The following is a 17,045-nucleotide window of genomic DNA, read 5'->3' on the forward strand; positions in this document are numbered from 1 at the left end:
GTAATTTTATTCGAATAATATTAAGAATGCGATTTAATTTTGAGGATTCTTTTTCTCAAAAACTGATTTATTTAAAATAATGAACGATAATCTTGATCAATATTTTCCTTTGTTTTGTATAACTTTTTTCCATTTTTCTAATAAAAGATGGATTTCACAGTAATAAAAAGATTCTTCGGAATTGATCCAATTTTGAACAAATTTTCACAAATCTTCGAAAGTGTGTATCCTTCAGAACATGTTGCATTGACCGCAACAAGTGAAAATCAGATGAAATAATGTCTGGAGAACACACGGTATGCGGTAAAACTTCCTATTTCAGCTCTAATAACATTTGCTTCATTGCAATACGAGATCGAGAATTGTCGTGAAGAAGGATCATTTTGCGTCGTTTACTTGCAACTGGAGATTGTTTTCAGTCTAATACTTGCTTCAATTTGTAAATAAATATTATTGTAAATAAATATAATAAATATTATTGATAGCGATCAGCGGTGATAATTTCTTTCTGATTAAAAAAAGTTCGTAGTATATAACACCTTTTTGGTTCCACTAAATACACACATACTTTTGAATGAATATTGCGCCTCGAAGTAAATCTTATTGGTTGGCTTGGATCAACCAGTTCAACAATGATTTTTTTCGTTATTATCGAAATAGATTTTTCATCCACAGTAACAATTTGATACAAAAAGCTTTTCTTTTTTTGTTTGAATTGAGCGAAAATTGAATGTTCACAATGTTCGTAATGACATTTTCTGACAATTGATGTGGAACCCATTTTCTTTTTTTATGAATCTTGCTCATCATTTAGATTAGTAAATACACGATCAACACATTTAATTTTCTTGCAAATTCTGAAGTGGATTGTATTGGATTTTCGTTCAATAATGCAAATCAATAATGCAAATTTTTGAGCTTTTTTGGTTGTCTTGAATCCTTGTGGTTAACAATGAAATGATAATTTTGAATCATCTGAATCAACATTCACATGTCTTAATTGATAGAGCAATATAAGTTATATTAGAATTCTATGATCTTCAGCTTCACGTTTTCTTTTGATTAAAAAATTAAAGCAATGTATCGAAAATGCTCTTTACAAAGCTTCATTTTTTTATAAATAGTATAAATTCGATGTTTTTGCGTCTATTATTAGTAAATTATTAAATATCATGAAGTAACAATAACATGAAGTAATAATAACAATAACAAGAAACAATAGTTGCGATTGGAATGTTTACGACAACACTGACATTAGATGCCATGGCTTCTACAAAACTTTCAAAGCTAAATCACACTTCTAATACATGATTGAATTCGAAAAAAAATAATCTCTAATTTTGTAGAAAATATTTGAAAAATTTGAAAAACTGTAGTGTGTGGCGGTACATTGTTAAACAAAAAAAATTTTTTTTTTCACAACTTTAAAGTACCTATTCTTAAATCGTATAACTTTTGTTAAAAAATTTTTTTCCATCTTTTATACTACCGACGATATTCATCTCGAAAGAGTTTTTCTTCTAAAGAGTGTTTCATCCCTTAAATATGAGTTAGCGCATGTATAAAAAATACATATCTTTTAAACTTGTGTTTAACAACATATTTCATGGAAAATCAAATCGATGCCAAACAGTTATGAAATATCCCTTGTAAGTTATTAGGATCTGTCATTATTATGTCGTTAACATACCGATAATAAAATGGAAGTTGCATATCAATGATCTCCAGTATTTTAGCTTCTAAATCCCTCTTAGTCAAATTCTCCACAATCGGGGAGAGAAGGGATCCTATAGGAATACCAAAACTTTGCTAATTAAAACTACCATCGAAGGAAAAATAGGTCGAATCAAGCTAATTGAACAGCGGATATAAATTCTTCATTGTGTTTACTACATTCATGAAAAAATTTTATGTATTTTCAATATTCTCAAATTAATAGGAATATTTGAATAAGGGAATAATGTTCTAACAAAATTAAAAAATTGTATCGTTTCGAACAATGTCCCTTTCAGTACTAATTGGAAACTGTTGTCTGTGCTACTAAACGATTTGGATATATTGTTTGAAATGATATGTAGAAAAGTTGACAAAAGATAGAAAATATTATCGATAAACGATATTACAATTATCCTTAATGGATAGTTCTGTTTATGAACTATATAATGTATTATGTATAATATACACTCTCGAAATTACTCTCATTAGTAGAATTTTTTAAATTGATGAATTGATAAAATTGTTATTCTTCCATCTTAGCAGCAATTCACGAACACCATTAGTTAATTTATTAATCGAATATTTCACCATTTTAGTATAAATTTCTTTGTAATCCAAGTTTTTTTCAATTAAGTTGAACTTTCAAAATAATCTTTTTTTTATATAAACAAAAATTAAAAATGTAAAGAAGGTATTCATTTTTGAGCAATTACAGAAAAATTTCAAATGTCATAATATTAAAAAAAAGTTTAAAAAATTTTTTATTATTTAAGTTTTTGAATAGCTTATGAATTGTAAATTAAACTGAGATATTTTATTGTGCATTTAATGTTTTAGTTTTATCTGAATACCGAAATATGTATTCTGATACATATTTTAATATAATACACGTTTGAAGATTTATTCAAGAATGATTATTTCTGACTTTATGGTTGTACTTTCGGGTTCACAAAAAGCTTCGTTTATATTAGCTTTGAATTAATTCTCGCTATTAACAGGGAGAGGTCATTATTTGTGCTATTTCAACCGAAAGTGATTGCTGATGTATGAAAGTACTATCAATAGACTTTAATAATTAGTATGTAACATTTGATCGGACGCAAAGAACACAATTTTTTATCGTATTAAAAATGTCGAGTTTCGTACCAAAAAAAGAGCATTTGCGGGAAGCATTTCTGTTTTAATCTTAAGAAATCTGCTGCTGAAAGCAATCATTTGCTAGTGGAAGCTTGGGGAAACATGCTCTATCTAAAACAACTTGCAGAGATTGGTTTAGAAGATTCCAAAACAACGATTTTGATGTAAATGACAAAGAACGATTTGGTCAGCCGAAATAGTTTGAAGATGGAGAATTGGAGGCATTACTTTAAGAAAATTCATATCAGACACTCAAAGAAACATGTCGGAAACATTAAATGTCGATAAATTAACCGTTAATAAATTTGCTTTAAAAGCAATTGGAATGATCCAGAAGTTAAGAAACTGGGTCCAACATGAATTGAGAGAAAGAGACATTACAAAACGTTTAGCCATTTGTGAATTGCTGTTTCGAAGACAAAAACGGAAGTCATTTTTGCATCGAATTGTGACTGGCAATAAAAAATGGATTCGTTATGACAATCCTAAGCGCAAGAATCATCACATCAAAACAGGATATTCATGGAAAGAAGGTGCTTTGATAGGATCAAGTCGATATAATGTATTATGAGCTGTTGCAACCGAGTCAAATTATCAATTGAACACTACCGACGTTAATTATTCAATTTGAATCGACCACTCAAAGAAAAACACCCACAATATGCCAAAAGACATAACAAAGTTATTCTTTTTTATGACAACGCTAGACTACATGTTGCAAAACAAGTGAAAGAAATTTTGAAGGCACTTGGATGAGATGTCTTACCCTATCCGCCCTATTCACCAGACATTGCTCCTTCATATTACCATTTGTTTTGGTCGATGCAGCATGATCTTTTTGAGCAGTACATCAGTTATTTCGAAGATATCAAAAAATTGCTCGATGATTGGATCGCTTCAAAAGAACTTGAATTTTTCTACCGCTGAATCTATTTGTTATCCGAAAAGTGAGAAAAGGTTGTAGGTCGAAAAAAATTTCGATGGACAATATTGTGATTAAAATATCAGGTATACCTTTTTGATAAAATAAACAGAGATTTTGTAGCAAAAACAGCGAGAATTAATTCAAGCATCTAATATTATATTAAAATTTATTATATATTTCTATTATATTAAAATTTAATTTAATGCTCAATATTTTTTGTTACTATTTCTTTGTTACGCTGAAGATAATCTAAATTGTGATTGAAACGTCTATAATTCTCAATTATTGCTAATAATACACTCAAGTTTTACTTCTTTATCATCCTGTGTCGATTTAAATTTTCTTACTTTTTTAATAAATAATTTATGTTTAGAACTAATTTTTCAAAAAAACCTTCTGTTTTTAATTATTTAAGTGTGCTTATTAGATGTAAGGCACTTCATATTTTTTCTAAATATACGAATAATTTACCATCTGCGCTATCACTGGTAAAGTGATATTCGCCACTCCCACATTTGAGGTAAACTCTGTCACAAGGCCTTCGAAGAAGCACACAACAGCAAGTATTATAATGGGTGGTAAAAAACGGAGTGGTACTAGAGCTTCACCGACTCGTCTTGCCATACTTGATGCTACACTTCCTCTTGAGATTGCGAAACCGCCACCCAACAGGAACATTAGACTCCATGGCATTTTACTCTCGATTACCTTCCACGTAATCAAACCTTCTGAAGATCTTTTTGGCCTTTTAGCAGCTGCGAATTTTGTAATTTTGAACATAATCATAGATGCAAATGCAAACAATATCCTAAGAAAAATTTGTGATTCCATTCTTTGATCTATATGCTATAGACAGTTTGCAGAGACAGTTTGTAGAAATATTTCGTTATAAGATTGCAACATTGTAAAAACGTTGTGAAGTTACAGATTGTTGCAGTATTGCTCATTGCAGTAGTGATAAAATATTCGCTTTTAAAAATATTGTAGTAAAAAATATTCCAGCTATATTATACGTTTTGATATTTCTGACAATTTTTAAATGCCATTTTATATTAAGACGTTTTGCCACTGTATAACTTTCGAGATTATCATACGTATACTTCTAGATTAATTTTTACATAAAAGAACTAAAGATTGTATTGTTAAAATACATCTCATTTACTTTTAACCTTTAATTTTGGCATTCTATTAAGGAATTTTGTTAGAATGTAAGAGAAAAATCTCATAGGTTGTGCTTTCTATTTTATCCTGTATAATTCCTTTATTTTCGAGAACTAGAATTCTCCCGAGTCTATTTAATAGTGACGTTGCGTATTATTCGCGGGTGAGCGATAGAACATTACTTTTCATAATATATTTGAGATTAATGCAACATTATTAAAGTAATATTGCAAAAAAATCTTTGCAAAGTCTCTGCAATTATTACAATGCAATACTCAGTTTCTATATTCTACGAGGAGATATATAAATAAAATGAAAATAAAAATTTTAATAAAGCTTTTACTTTTATTACACAAATTTTATTTTTGAGTTTATTTCATTAAAACAAATAATTTTCTATGTTAGTAATTATGACTTGATAATACTTAGAATTATTATTATCAGCGTTTTGAGGTTTTGAACAAAATTTTTATCATTCCTTACGATATTGACTAAAAGAATATATGAAGCTAGGATCCTTTGGGATGAAAAACATCAGGATGGCGACGAATATCACGGGCACTGAATCTCTAACATCTCTGTACATTTATTAATTTTTAGAATACTTGCATAGCACTCATGTACACATAATAATATATTTTATAATTTTAAAATATATGTACTAACATATCAGTAATCACTTCCGACCATCCAACGACGAAACCAGGTTTGCGAAATATCCAAAGAAATACGCACGTGAAGAATAAAGTGGCTATTGAAGTTTCATGAAAAGTTATAGGACCCAAATTCTTGTACCTCTGTTGTATAACCTAGAAAGATTATCATTCGTTAAAGAAGAATTCATTATTTTTGTTATTTTATTAATTCAGTATTTCGTTATTATACAAAAAATACACAAGCTTAATAGGCGTCATAATTTTTTTGTAATCGCTTATTATTTATGAATTATACGTTGAAATTTTTATTTTATAATACATTGATTTTATAATAACATTGATTAAACATATTTTTTCGTAAAACACATTCGATTAAAAAATATTATTTATTAAGTTGAAAAATGTGATAATATTTTAAAATTAATCAATAAGATATTTTCGATACAGCACAGAAACTTGCAGTAATATTGCAGAAATGTTGCAATATTGTAGATTGCGCTGTAATATCGTTGCAATATTGTAAATATTAGAAATTGTAATATATAATACATATTATGGCGCAAGATTTGAGAATCTTGCAGCATTATTACAGAAACATTTAAAAATATTTCGGCTTTTGAATAATGAACTGCTCACATGTGGGAACATGCTTCAATTGCATATTATATGATCGTTAATTATTTCCGTTAATTTATGGCTTCGACACACTGGACGTAGAAACGCTTGTCGCGCAATAAAATGCGCGGTACTAATGAACATGTTAGGAGCTGTAAATTTATTGCGTCGCATTTTACCGCGTAACAAGTGTTTTCATGTCCAGTGTGTGATAGCTATTAGGAATTATAGTGTTCGTTGAAACATTTGTTGCCGCCGCGCGACAAAATTTTTCAAATTTTATAATCAACTCTTATAATTTTTTGAAATATATGGATTAAAAAAATTTTTTGTACATAGCTAAGAAAACGAAATAGAATGGATAAAATGCATTATTTCCATTTCACTAGTGAAATCACTTAAGAATATGTACAAAATAAATATATCTACATAAAGTGTAAAATATATACAATAGCTGCAGTTGTGAATAGTTCATAGCGGCAGCTGATTTTGGCGGTTTCAGAGAGGTTAAACATCTGCTAATAATATTCAGTTTATATCGCTTTGAGTTTCATACAAAAACCTTGATTTTTACTGTGTTTGAAATATCGAATTTTGTGTTAACCAAGCAGCATTTGCTGGAGGTTTTGATTTTTTGCTTTAATTGGAAGAAAAGTGCGACTGAAGCCAATGCTTGTCGAAGTTTATGGTGACACTGCACCAACTGATTATTATGTAAGGAATGGTTTGGAGGATGGAAATTTCAGCGTTGAAGACAAGCCTCGCTCTGGACAGCCAAAAAAATTCGAAGACAAAGAATTAGAGGCATTACTCGAAGAAGATCAGAGTTAAACGCAAGAGGAGCTTGCAGAATCATTAAGGGTAACTCAACAAGCTTTCTACGATTGAGAGCCATAGGAATGATTCAAAAACAAGGAAATTGAGTGCCTTATGAACTGAAACCGAGAGACATTGAAAGGCGATTTTTCACTTGCGAACAGCTGATTCAAAGACAACAGAGAAAAGATTTTTTTGCATCGGATTGTGACTGGAGATGAAAAGTGGATATTCTATGACAACCTCAAGAAGAAAAAATACTACGCTAAACCCGGTCAATCGTTGCCATTGACCTCAACATCAACACAGCCGAACATTCATAGTTTGAAGGTCATGCTCTGTATCTGGTAGGACCAAAAGGGTCTTGTTTACTATGAGCTGCTGAAATCTGGCGATTCCATTATGGGCGATCGGTATCGGCTAAATTGATTCGTTTGAGCCGTGCATTGCGAGAAAAATGGCCGGAATACGAGCAAAGATAAAGTATAAAGAGCATGATAAAGTATTCTTTTTCATGACAACGTTCGGCCTCATGTAGCTAAAGTCGTAAAAAAATATTTGGAAATGCTCAAATGAAACGTTTTACCGCACCCGCCGTATTCTCCGGACATTGCTCTTTCTGATTATTGGTTGTTCCGAAGGATGCAGCAAGTCCCCGGTTCACTTCTTTCGCAGAAATCGAAAATTGGATCGCCTCCAAAGATGAGTCATTTTTTCGAGATGAAATTCGAAAATTGAGATGGGAAAAAGTAGTAGGCAGCGATAGACAATACTTTAATTGATCTGTTCATTCATTTTGTTTTGATATATATGCACAAAAAAACGGATCGAACTAATTTGTACTCCCAATAGTAGATTAACTAGCGAAGGAAATACGGGAGAAAAAAGAAGCGGTGTAAGGAACACCCGGCCTCAGATGAAAGTGGCGGGGATCCATTTGGAGGGTGCTGAGCGCAACCGAGAGTAACGCTCAGCGATGAGGGGGAGGATGCACTCAACATAGTTGTTGATCGCGAAGTGCAGTTAAGGGCTGGGATAGATTCTGAACGCGACCCTGCTAAGGCACTCTGAATCGAAAAAGGAGTTTCTATATTAGAGACTCGTTAGAAGTTATAGAGTCTATAACGTACTTATTAAATTACAATGGAATTAAATATAAGAGACTAGACAAAAACAAAATCAAAACAAGATCAAAACAAAAATAAAACGAAGGCAAAACAAAAACAAAACAAATTTTACAAATAATAATTCGCTTAGCAGAGCGTCACAATTTCTAAGTTCAATTTATTCTTCGGACTTAGCCGCGAGATACAATTTGAGCGCGAAAATATATGTCACTCGGTTTGTCGTCAAGTCTGGCGCCGAATATTTCTAAATCTTAGTGAATTTAAGCTACCTTTACAAAGTATCTATATTGGATACAATCTGATATGCTATACAACGAAAATGAGCAGTGCGTGGATCTTGCTGCTTTATATATGGATACAAGAGGAGCATCTTACAATAAGAGGGATGTTTGTGTATCATGCCGATTTTGTGATTTTCCTTATACTTTCCAACCAATATCAATTTTTGGTAGATCCGGATGCAGAAATTTATCGACGATGCATGGGTCTCCATGCACGATTTTATATTTGAGCGCCCATAGTTTTGTTCCATCTATTCATGCACCTGCGCATTGCAAATTTTTGCGCATGCGTCTCTGCGTATTCAATAGCGCGGAAAATCACTCAGCTGTTCTCGTAATTTCGCGATTGTTTTTCATTAATCGTTATGCATTTATTGTGACGCAAATTTTTTGTTTAAGAGTCCTGCTCTTGGATGATTAACCTTACAAGTTTTTAATGATGTTTTCGTATTAAATTATTAACAAGATTGTCTATAAAAACTGACCGTCTGTGCTGCCGTATGACTGATTAAAAATTGGATGGTTTATATAATTGGATAATGTATCCTGTGTTTATTATTTTAATATAAACGCAAAGAAATAATGTTTATTGTCCATGCGCTGAGCACATGAGCGTAGCGCTTAACTTCGTTTCAGCGCTGTCGGCGTTTCTATAATTACGGCTGGCATCTTATTTTGAGAAAATTAGAGCCGGACATTACAGTCTACAACAAAAAATTTAAAACACACACAAAGTGGCACCAAATTTTGGCACCACCCATCCTGAGCAGATAGAGCGGACTAAACTGAGTCGAAAAATTTTCTACCATTTTGCAGTTTGCACAATAGTTAATGAGATATTAATGTTCAAAGATAGCCGTCGAATACGCGTGTCCGCCCGATCTACTATCCGACTAGAAATTTATCCAAGGATTAGAATCAGATCCTAATCAGGTTGATCTTATTATATTCGTTATTAGGCCCTGATAAGATAAGTTCATCGAGGCTTGATCAGTAACGCACACAGTAGTCAAATCCTCATCCGGATAGCCTCATCAGATCTAATAAATTCCTTATCAGGATAAAGTTCTTATCAGATTTTCATCAGGACGAAATAAGGTCAATCTAGCTAGGATCTAAAATCACTGGATAAATTTCTAAGTTGGGAATTGTAAATGCTATTTAATTTAGTATCATATTCCAAAAGAAGCAAAAAACGTATATTTCAGAGATCCAGAAGGCACTCTAAAAGAATTTTATAATCTCTAAGAGATTATCCAAATTGAATTGCATTCGCCTTCATAAAGAACTGTAGACATTTTCTTCTTACGAGTAACCCGTCCATCTGGTGGCGTGATTGCGTACTAGAAACGAGATCAACCATACTCAAACCTAACGAGAATTTTCTTAAATATACTTTATTAGCATTATCTTAGGACCAAACTAAGTCTTTATAACATACAAACCATACAAAGATCAATTATACTGACGAGGATTTTCTTAGGTGTATCTTATTTAGGATTACCATACGTCAATCAAATCAGGTCCTGGTAACATATAAGGTTAACCTGACATAAATTCTACTGATATTGCCGGATGTATGTTCCACCGATCGCGCGGGCCGCGAAGAGTGGGGATGGCTTAGCAGGCGCGCCGTGCCGTTCAAGCTTAGAGGCTCGCGACGATGTACGGGGTGCTTGCCTCACTTTCCGCGCGCCAATATAGACGACAAATATTCGACGCATTAGAAATAATATCTCGATTGCAAAAAAGATAAAAAAATTCTTCGAAAACTCTGTTTAATTTTTAATTCGTTTTAAAATGTGCACATACAGAAAAATATAACATAAGTATTACATGTTTCAAGTAAATAATAAGAGTATTTTAAAATTATATTATCAAGAAATATTCTTTGTCATCATAATAATCATCATCATAATCGTTACTCAAAAGAAGAAGAATAAAAATTGCATTCTCTCTTAGCACTAGAATGATATTTCTCTGTATTTTTCTACACTACCGCTGGAAGTTCGGACACTCGCATAAATTTCATTGAATAATTGCATAAAAAATTATTGATAGTACAAATAAATTTCCGCCGTTTTTTATCAAAAATTAAGCATTTATTGTGAAAGAACGGTACATAATGTTTTATTCAAAGTAATCATCGCTAGTTATTTTTTCTTTCTAACATGTGGATACCGCGGAAGAACGCTTCATCTTTTGAGGTTATCCAATCATCGATACAATTTTTGATATTTTCATATGATGTGAAGTGCTGCTCAGACAGGCCATCCGTCATCGATCGGAACAAGTGGTAGTCGGAAGGAGCAATGTCCGGAGAATACGGCGGGTGGGGTAGAACTTCCCATTTGAGTGTTTCTAAGTAGTATCTTTTGACTGGCGCCACAACATGTGGTCGAGCATTATCATGCAGGAGAATAATTTTGTCATGCCTGGAATAGTAGTGGGCGCGTTTTTCCTTGAGTGTTCGGCTCAATTTCATCAATTGTGTAGAGAGCCCCAGTAATGGTCTTGTTCGGTTTGAGCAACTCATAATACACGACACCAAGCTGATCCCACCAAATACACAACATGAGTCTTTTTCCATGAATATTCGGCTTGGCTGTCAATGTTGAAGCATGGCCAGGTGATCCCCATGATTTTCTCTTCTTTTTTATCGGGGGGGATTATCGTAATGGATCCATTTTTCATCACCAGTGACTATACGATGCAAAAACCCTTTCGTTTATGCCTGGCAAGCAGCATTTCACATGTGAAAAATCGACGTTCAACATTTCTCGGCTTCAGTTCATATGGAACCCAATTCCTTTGCTTTTGAATCATTCCCAATGATTTCAAATGATATGAAATGGTTTGTTGAGTCACTATAATGTAAGTGCAAGTTCTTTTTGCGTTTGGCACGAATCTTCATCCAATAAGGCTTCCAATTCCGCGTCTTCGTACACTTTCGGCCTTCCGCTACATTTCTTTATCTTCGACGTCAAATCACCGTTCTTAAACTTTTGAAACCACTCACGACAATTTCTCTCACTTAAGGCAGCATCATCATATGCTTCTACAAGCAATCTATGAGCCTTAGCTGATTTCTTCGAATTAAAGAAGTAAATCAAAAGTTCCCGCAAATGATGTTTATTCGGCTCGACATTTTCGTACAAAAAAAAATGACACTGATACAAAATCGCTAATATTTCAAGGTTATGATGTTGCCGGATGTCCAATCTTATGATATGTCGTTTTACAAACAATTTTAACTATAGTTATAGTATTTTAACTATAGTTTATTAGTGGCGCCGTCTTTTGCAAACGGCGGAAACTTATTTGTATTCCCAAGATTTTATAAAACAGCAATTGTATTATTTCTGAAATATATTTTAACTCACTTGTAAACATACTAGCAATTGCAAAAATTTTTAAAATTATTTTTAATTTTATATACCAAAATTGAATTACAATAAAGTCATTTATAAAGACAGTCTATCTCCATGAGCTTTTGCTAGTCTATCTTCCACTTATGGAAATAGATGGGCAACATATTAGGTGTACAACTTTGCTTCCTCCGTTTTCCTATAGATGGCTTTAGCGGTAAGTGATGGTCGAAATAAATAGATCATAGACGTCATATAATAAACTTGGGCATCTATCAACATAACTCCATAGAAACATTAGTTGATTTGTGTCTGCATTATAAAATTATTCTCGATCGAAAATGTCAGTTTACGAGCCAAATTCTCGTCATTTGCGGGAGATTTTAATTTTTTGCTTCAATATGAAGAAATCTGCGGCTGAGGCTCATCGAATGCTCTCAAATACTTATGGTGAGGCCGCTATTAGTGAAAGAACGTGTCGTGAGTGGTTTCAACGCTTCAAGAACGATGATTTTGACATCCAAGGTCATGCTCTGTATTTGGTGGGACCAGCTCGGCGTAGTGTATTATGAACTGTTAAAACTGACTGAAACAATCACAGGCGATCGGTATCGAATGCAATTGATGCATTTCGAGCATTGAAAGACAAACGGCCGCAATACAACGAGAGACACAATAAAGTGATTTTGCAGCATGACAATGCTCGATCCCATGTTGCGAAAGTGGTCAAGACATATACTTGGAAACGTTGAAATGGGAAGTCCTATCCCACCCGCCATATTCTCCAGACGTTGCTCCCTCTGACTATCACTTGTTTCGATCAATGGCACACGGCCTGGCTGACCAGCACTTCCGGTCTTATGAAGTAAAAAATTGGATCGATTCGTGGATAGCCTCAAAAGATGACCAGTTTTTTCGACGCGGGATTCGTACGCTGCCCGAAAGATGGGAGAAAGTAGTGGCCAGCGATGGACAATACTTTGAATCATAAATGTATAACTAGTTTTTTACAATAAAGTCTCGAATTTCAGAAAAAAAACGGCGGAAGCAAAGTTGTACACCTAATATATACACCATAGCATGAGTCCACATTTGTGTTTTCACTCTGATCGAATTTTTGAAATTTATTAATTGCACGTGACTATCCATGTTCTACGAAATAAGGACAATATTTTTTTACATACAAAATCAAAATTAATTTATAAAGTTTTTGCAATGTTAGTATGTATTATATATAGGGTCTTTCAATAAGGACGCTCAATTTTTAAATGTAAATAAAACAAGTTGTGTGTGAGATATCCACTCAATTTTTTTTTATTTGAAAGAATATTTTATGGCATTAAGTATGGAATATAACGTCGGTCAAATGTCCGCCGCGACTTGGTGACATATATTCGGACGGCCCAATTTTCAATGACTTTCTCGCATAAATCTGGCTGAATTTGTTGGATGGCATTTGTTATATTGACTTTGAGAGCATCAATTGTTTGCAGTTTATTCGTATAGACCTGCGATTTAAAATAGCCCGATTTAAAATAGTAAAAGGAAGAAGTCTAAAGGCGTTAAATCGCACGATCTCGGTGGCCAGTTCACGTCGCCGCCGCGCGAGATAACTCTCAAATCGCTCGTGCAGGATGTCCATAGCATGTGGCGCCCGTAGCGCCATCTTGTTGGAACCACATGTTATCGGTATCCATATCATCCATTTTAGGCCACAAGAAGTTGCTTATCATCGATCTGTAGCGCTCGCCGTTGACGGTTATGGCAACGCCCGCTTCGTTTTGGAAGAAGGACCGATGATTCCGCCAAATCAAAATCCACACTAAACAGACTTTCTCGGGATGCATTTGGAGCTGGTGTATCTCGCATGGATTGGTCATCCCAAATTCGATAATTTGTTCACATATCCATTCATCCAAAAATGGACCTCATCGCTAAAGATAATTTGTTTGGCGAAATTTGGATTAACTTCCAATTGCTTCAAAACCCAATCAACAAACACACGGCTATTGTCTATGGTCGTTTACTTTAAGTTCCTGGGTCAGTTGAATTTTATAAGGGTGCAGATCCAAGTCCCGACGCAAACTTCGCCAAGTTGAAGTCGCAGAAAGGCCAAGTTCTTGTGAACGACGAGAAATTGACCGTCTCGAGTTTTCCCGTACACTCTTACACACAGCCGCGATGTTTTCAGCAGACCTTGCATTTCGGCGATATACTGATGTTGGATGATTATTTATCGAACCGGTTGACTCGAATTTGGCTACCAAATGTCGAATAGTCGACTCGGCAGGACGGTTATGGCGAGGATAAAAATCACGTAATGCGGAACGTTTCTCGAACGGAGCACTAACGATATGCGTCGTCGACCAGAATAGACGACGACGCGTATCGTTCGATCCGTAATTTTCAGAGAGAGGAAACCACCGTCAGATTGCGACAGCAACAGCAATAACGCGAGCGTGAGATTCTCGTACGGAGCGAAGCGCTCGCAGAGAGATAACGCATTCTTTACAAGGCCGCCACTAATACCAGGTATGTAAATATGAAATCGGAATTTTTTAATAGAAAATACACGTTTATTGCATGAAAATGATAAAAAATATTTTATTCGAAGTATTGCCCATCGGTAGCTATACATTTTTTCTACCTGTTTGACAATTTGTGGATGCCACGCCAAAAAATGTTGCTCTTTCGAGCCAAACCAGTCATCTAGTCATTTTCGTAAGAAGTGAAGCGCTGCTGAGCAAGTGCGTGTTCCATCGATGCAAATAAGTGATAATCGGACGGAGCCAAGTCTGGTGAGTAAGCCGCATGCGAAAGTATTTCCCAACCAAATGCCTCAATCGTTTCCTTGACCAGTTTTGCTGTGTGTGATGGTGCATTATTATGAAGCAAAATCACTTTGTGTTGCTTTTTTTGATATTCCGGTCGTTTTTCACACAAAGCTTGATTCAAATTGATCATTTGTTGTCGATAGCGTATTAACGGTTTCGCAGCTCATAATAGATCACACCTAATCCCACCAAACAGACCATTGTCTTCCGTCCATAGCGATTTGGCCTTACAGTCGATGTCGATGATTCGCCTGGAGTTACCCATGATCTTTTACGTTTAGGATTTTCAAAATATATCCATTTTTCATCGCCAGTCACAATTCGATGGAGAAATGACTTTCTTTTGCACCTGACGAGCATTTCGCAAGTGATTTTTCGGTTTTCCTGCTGTCTTTCATTGAGTTCATGTGGAACCCATTTTCCCATCTTCTGGATCTTTCCCATGGATTTCAAACGTATGGAGACGGCTTCTCGTGTCATGCAATTGATCCACGAGTTGTTGATGAGTTTGAGCGTCATCTTCATCCAACAATGCTTGCAATTCGCTGTCTTCAAATTTTTTCGGTGATTTTTCACGTTCTTCGTTTCTCATGTCAAAATCGCCACTTTTGAATTTTTTAAACCACTCGAAACACTGTGATTTACCAAGAGCATGCTCACCGTAAGCTTCGACAAGCATTCGATGCATTCTGCAGCAGTTTTCTTCAAATGATAATAGAAAATTAATGCTGTCCGCAAATCGTAGTTTCCAGGCACAAAATTCGACATGTTCAACGCTATTACAAACTATACTGCTGTATGAAACTTATATTGTTGTGAGTTGAAAATTTATCAGATGTCAGAACAAGGAAATGGCGCTGTCTGATGGCAACTACATTGACAGCTATGGCCATCTATTGATAAATTCCGATTTCATATTTACATACCTGGTAAAAAGATAAAAAAATTGGAGTGAGGTGCAGTCTCAAAAAATTGTCATACGTTTGTGGATCTGCAAGGATTCATCATTAAGAAAAATTTTATCACGAAGAAAGTGGCGGTGTTGAAACAGGAAATACGCATTACATTTTTACGAGTCCCGTGGTCATGGAAATTTTTGAGAAGTTTCGACAGGTCTTGCGCTTCCTGGTTAATTGCTTATCAACTAAAATTGCGATGGGAAGACGGGAGGATTCCGTACAGCGAGGCGAAAAGCCTGACTACGGCAGCTATATTTGAAGATGATGCTATTATATATGTCAAGAGACGCGAGAAACGAACATAGCTGTGGAACTTTCTTCTGGATGATGAGTGAGAACGCATGTACATCGAGACTTCGTAGTTTACGAAGACATGGAATTTTTATCTAATTTAGATATTACTAATATTATGCGAAGTGGACATGTTAAGAATTGCGCGTACAAAATGTATTGAAAATATATAACTGGTGGTTGCAAAATTTTTTTAAAATGAACTTACATTAACGTATTTATTACGTATTTCTTTCTTCCTTCCTTTATAATATATATACATATATATATAATTTTTGGAAATTGGAATCTACTGATCCTTCTAGTTATGTCAAGATCGCCCTGGGAGATTATCGCGGACACGAATTGTCGCTATCTCTCGAAATGTGGAAGGGTCTCTGAGCAGCGATGGAATATTTACAAAATGCTTCGAAATGAATACAAAGACAATTTCATAAGCGTTGGACTATTAACAGTCAGAGTTTGCACGCTGAACGATGTTGCGCTCGTACGTCTCGATTCTTCGTCCGTATGCATGACCGAAACGTGCGACGTACGCTGTATGTTCGAGTTTGATGGATATATCGATATAACATTTGAACGATTAACCCGACTCGTCGATATTGTTGATACGCGATTCTTGAATATCGCGTCTAATGTTATACGCGATAGCGACAACTTCAGTGGACAGCTCGTCGGTTGTCAGCTGTTAGCTTTAATTTTTAGTATGTATAAAAAATCAGTAATATTAGGTATACAACTTTGTTTCCGCCGTTTTCCTATAGATGGCTTTAGCGGTAAGTGGTGGTCGAAATAAATAGATCATAGACGTCATATAATAAACTTGGGCATCTGTCAACATAACCCCATAGAAACATTAGTCGATTTGTGTCTGCATAAAGTTATTCTCGATTGAAAATGTCAGTTTACGAGCCAAATTCTCGTCATTTGCGGGAGATTTTAATTTTTTGCTTCAATATGAAGAAATCTGCGGCTGAGGCTTATCGAATGCTCTCAATACTATGGTGAGGCCGCTATTAATGAAAGAACGTGTCGTGAGTGGTTTCAACGTTTCAAGAACGGTGATTTTGACGTTCAAGGTCATGCTCTGTATTTGGTGGGACCAGCTCGGCGTAGTGTATTATGAACTGTTAAAACTGACTGAAACAATCACAGGCGA

General features: G+C 34.6%; 1 protein-coding gene across 1 annotated transcript in view; it reads right to left on the reverse strand.

Annotated features, from left to right (window-relative positions):
• LOC108685200 (protein I'm not dead yet-like) overlaps positions 1–17,045 on the reverse strand; it is a 72,084-nt gene that overhangs the window by 41,812 nt on the left and 13,227 nt on the right. The window contains exons 4-6 of the mRNA XM_018189891.1: positions 5,606–5,748; positions 5,423–5,517; positions 4,250–4,533 (exon numbers count right to left, since the gene is read on the reverse strand). Of these exons, the coding sequence (XP_018045380.1) occupies positions 4,250–4,533; positions 5,423–5,517; positions 5,606–5,748 (522 nt within the window). The remainder of the gene's footprint in view (positions 1–4,249; positions 4,534–5,422; positions 5,518–5,605; positions 5,749–17,045) is intronic.

The sequence above is a fragment of the Atta colombica genome, unplaced genomic scaffold, assembly GCF_001594045.1.
Source record: "Atta colombica isolate Treedump-2 unplaced genomic scaffold, Acol1.0 scaffold147, whole genome shotgun sequence".
Classification (NCBI taxonomy): domain Eukaryota; kingdom Metazoa; phylum Arthropoda; class Insecta; order Hymenoptera; family Formicidae; genus Atta; species Atta colombica.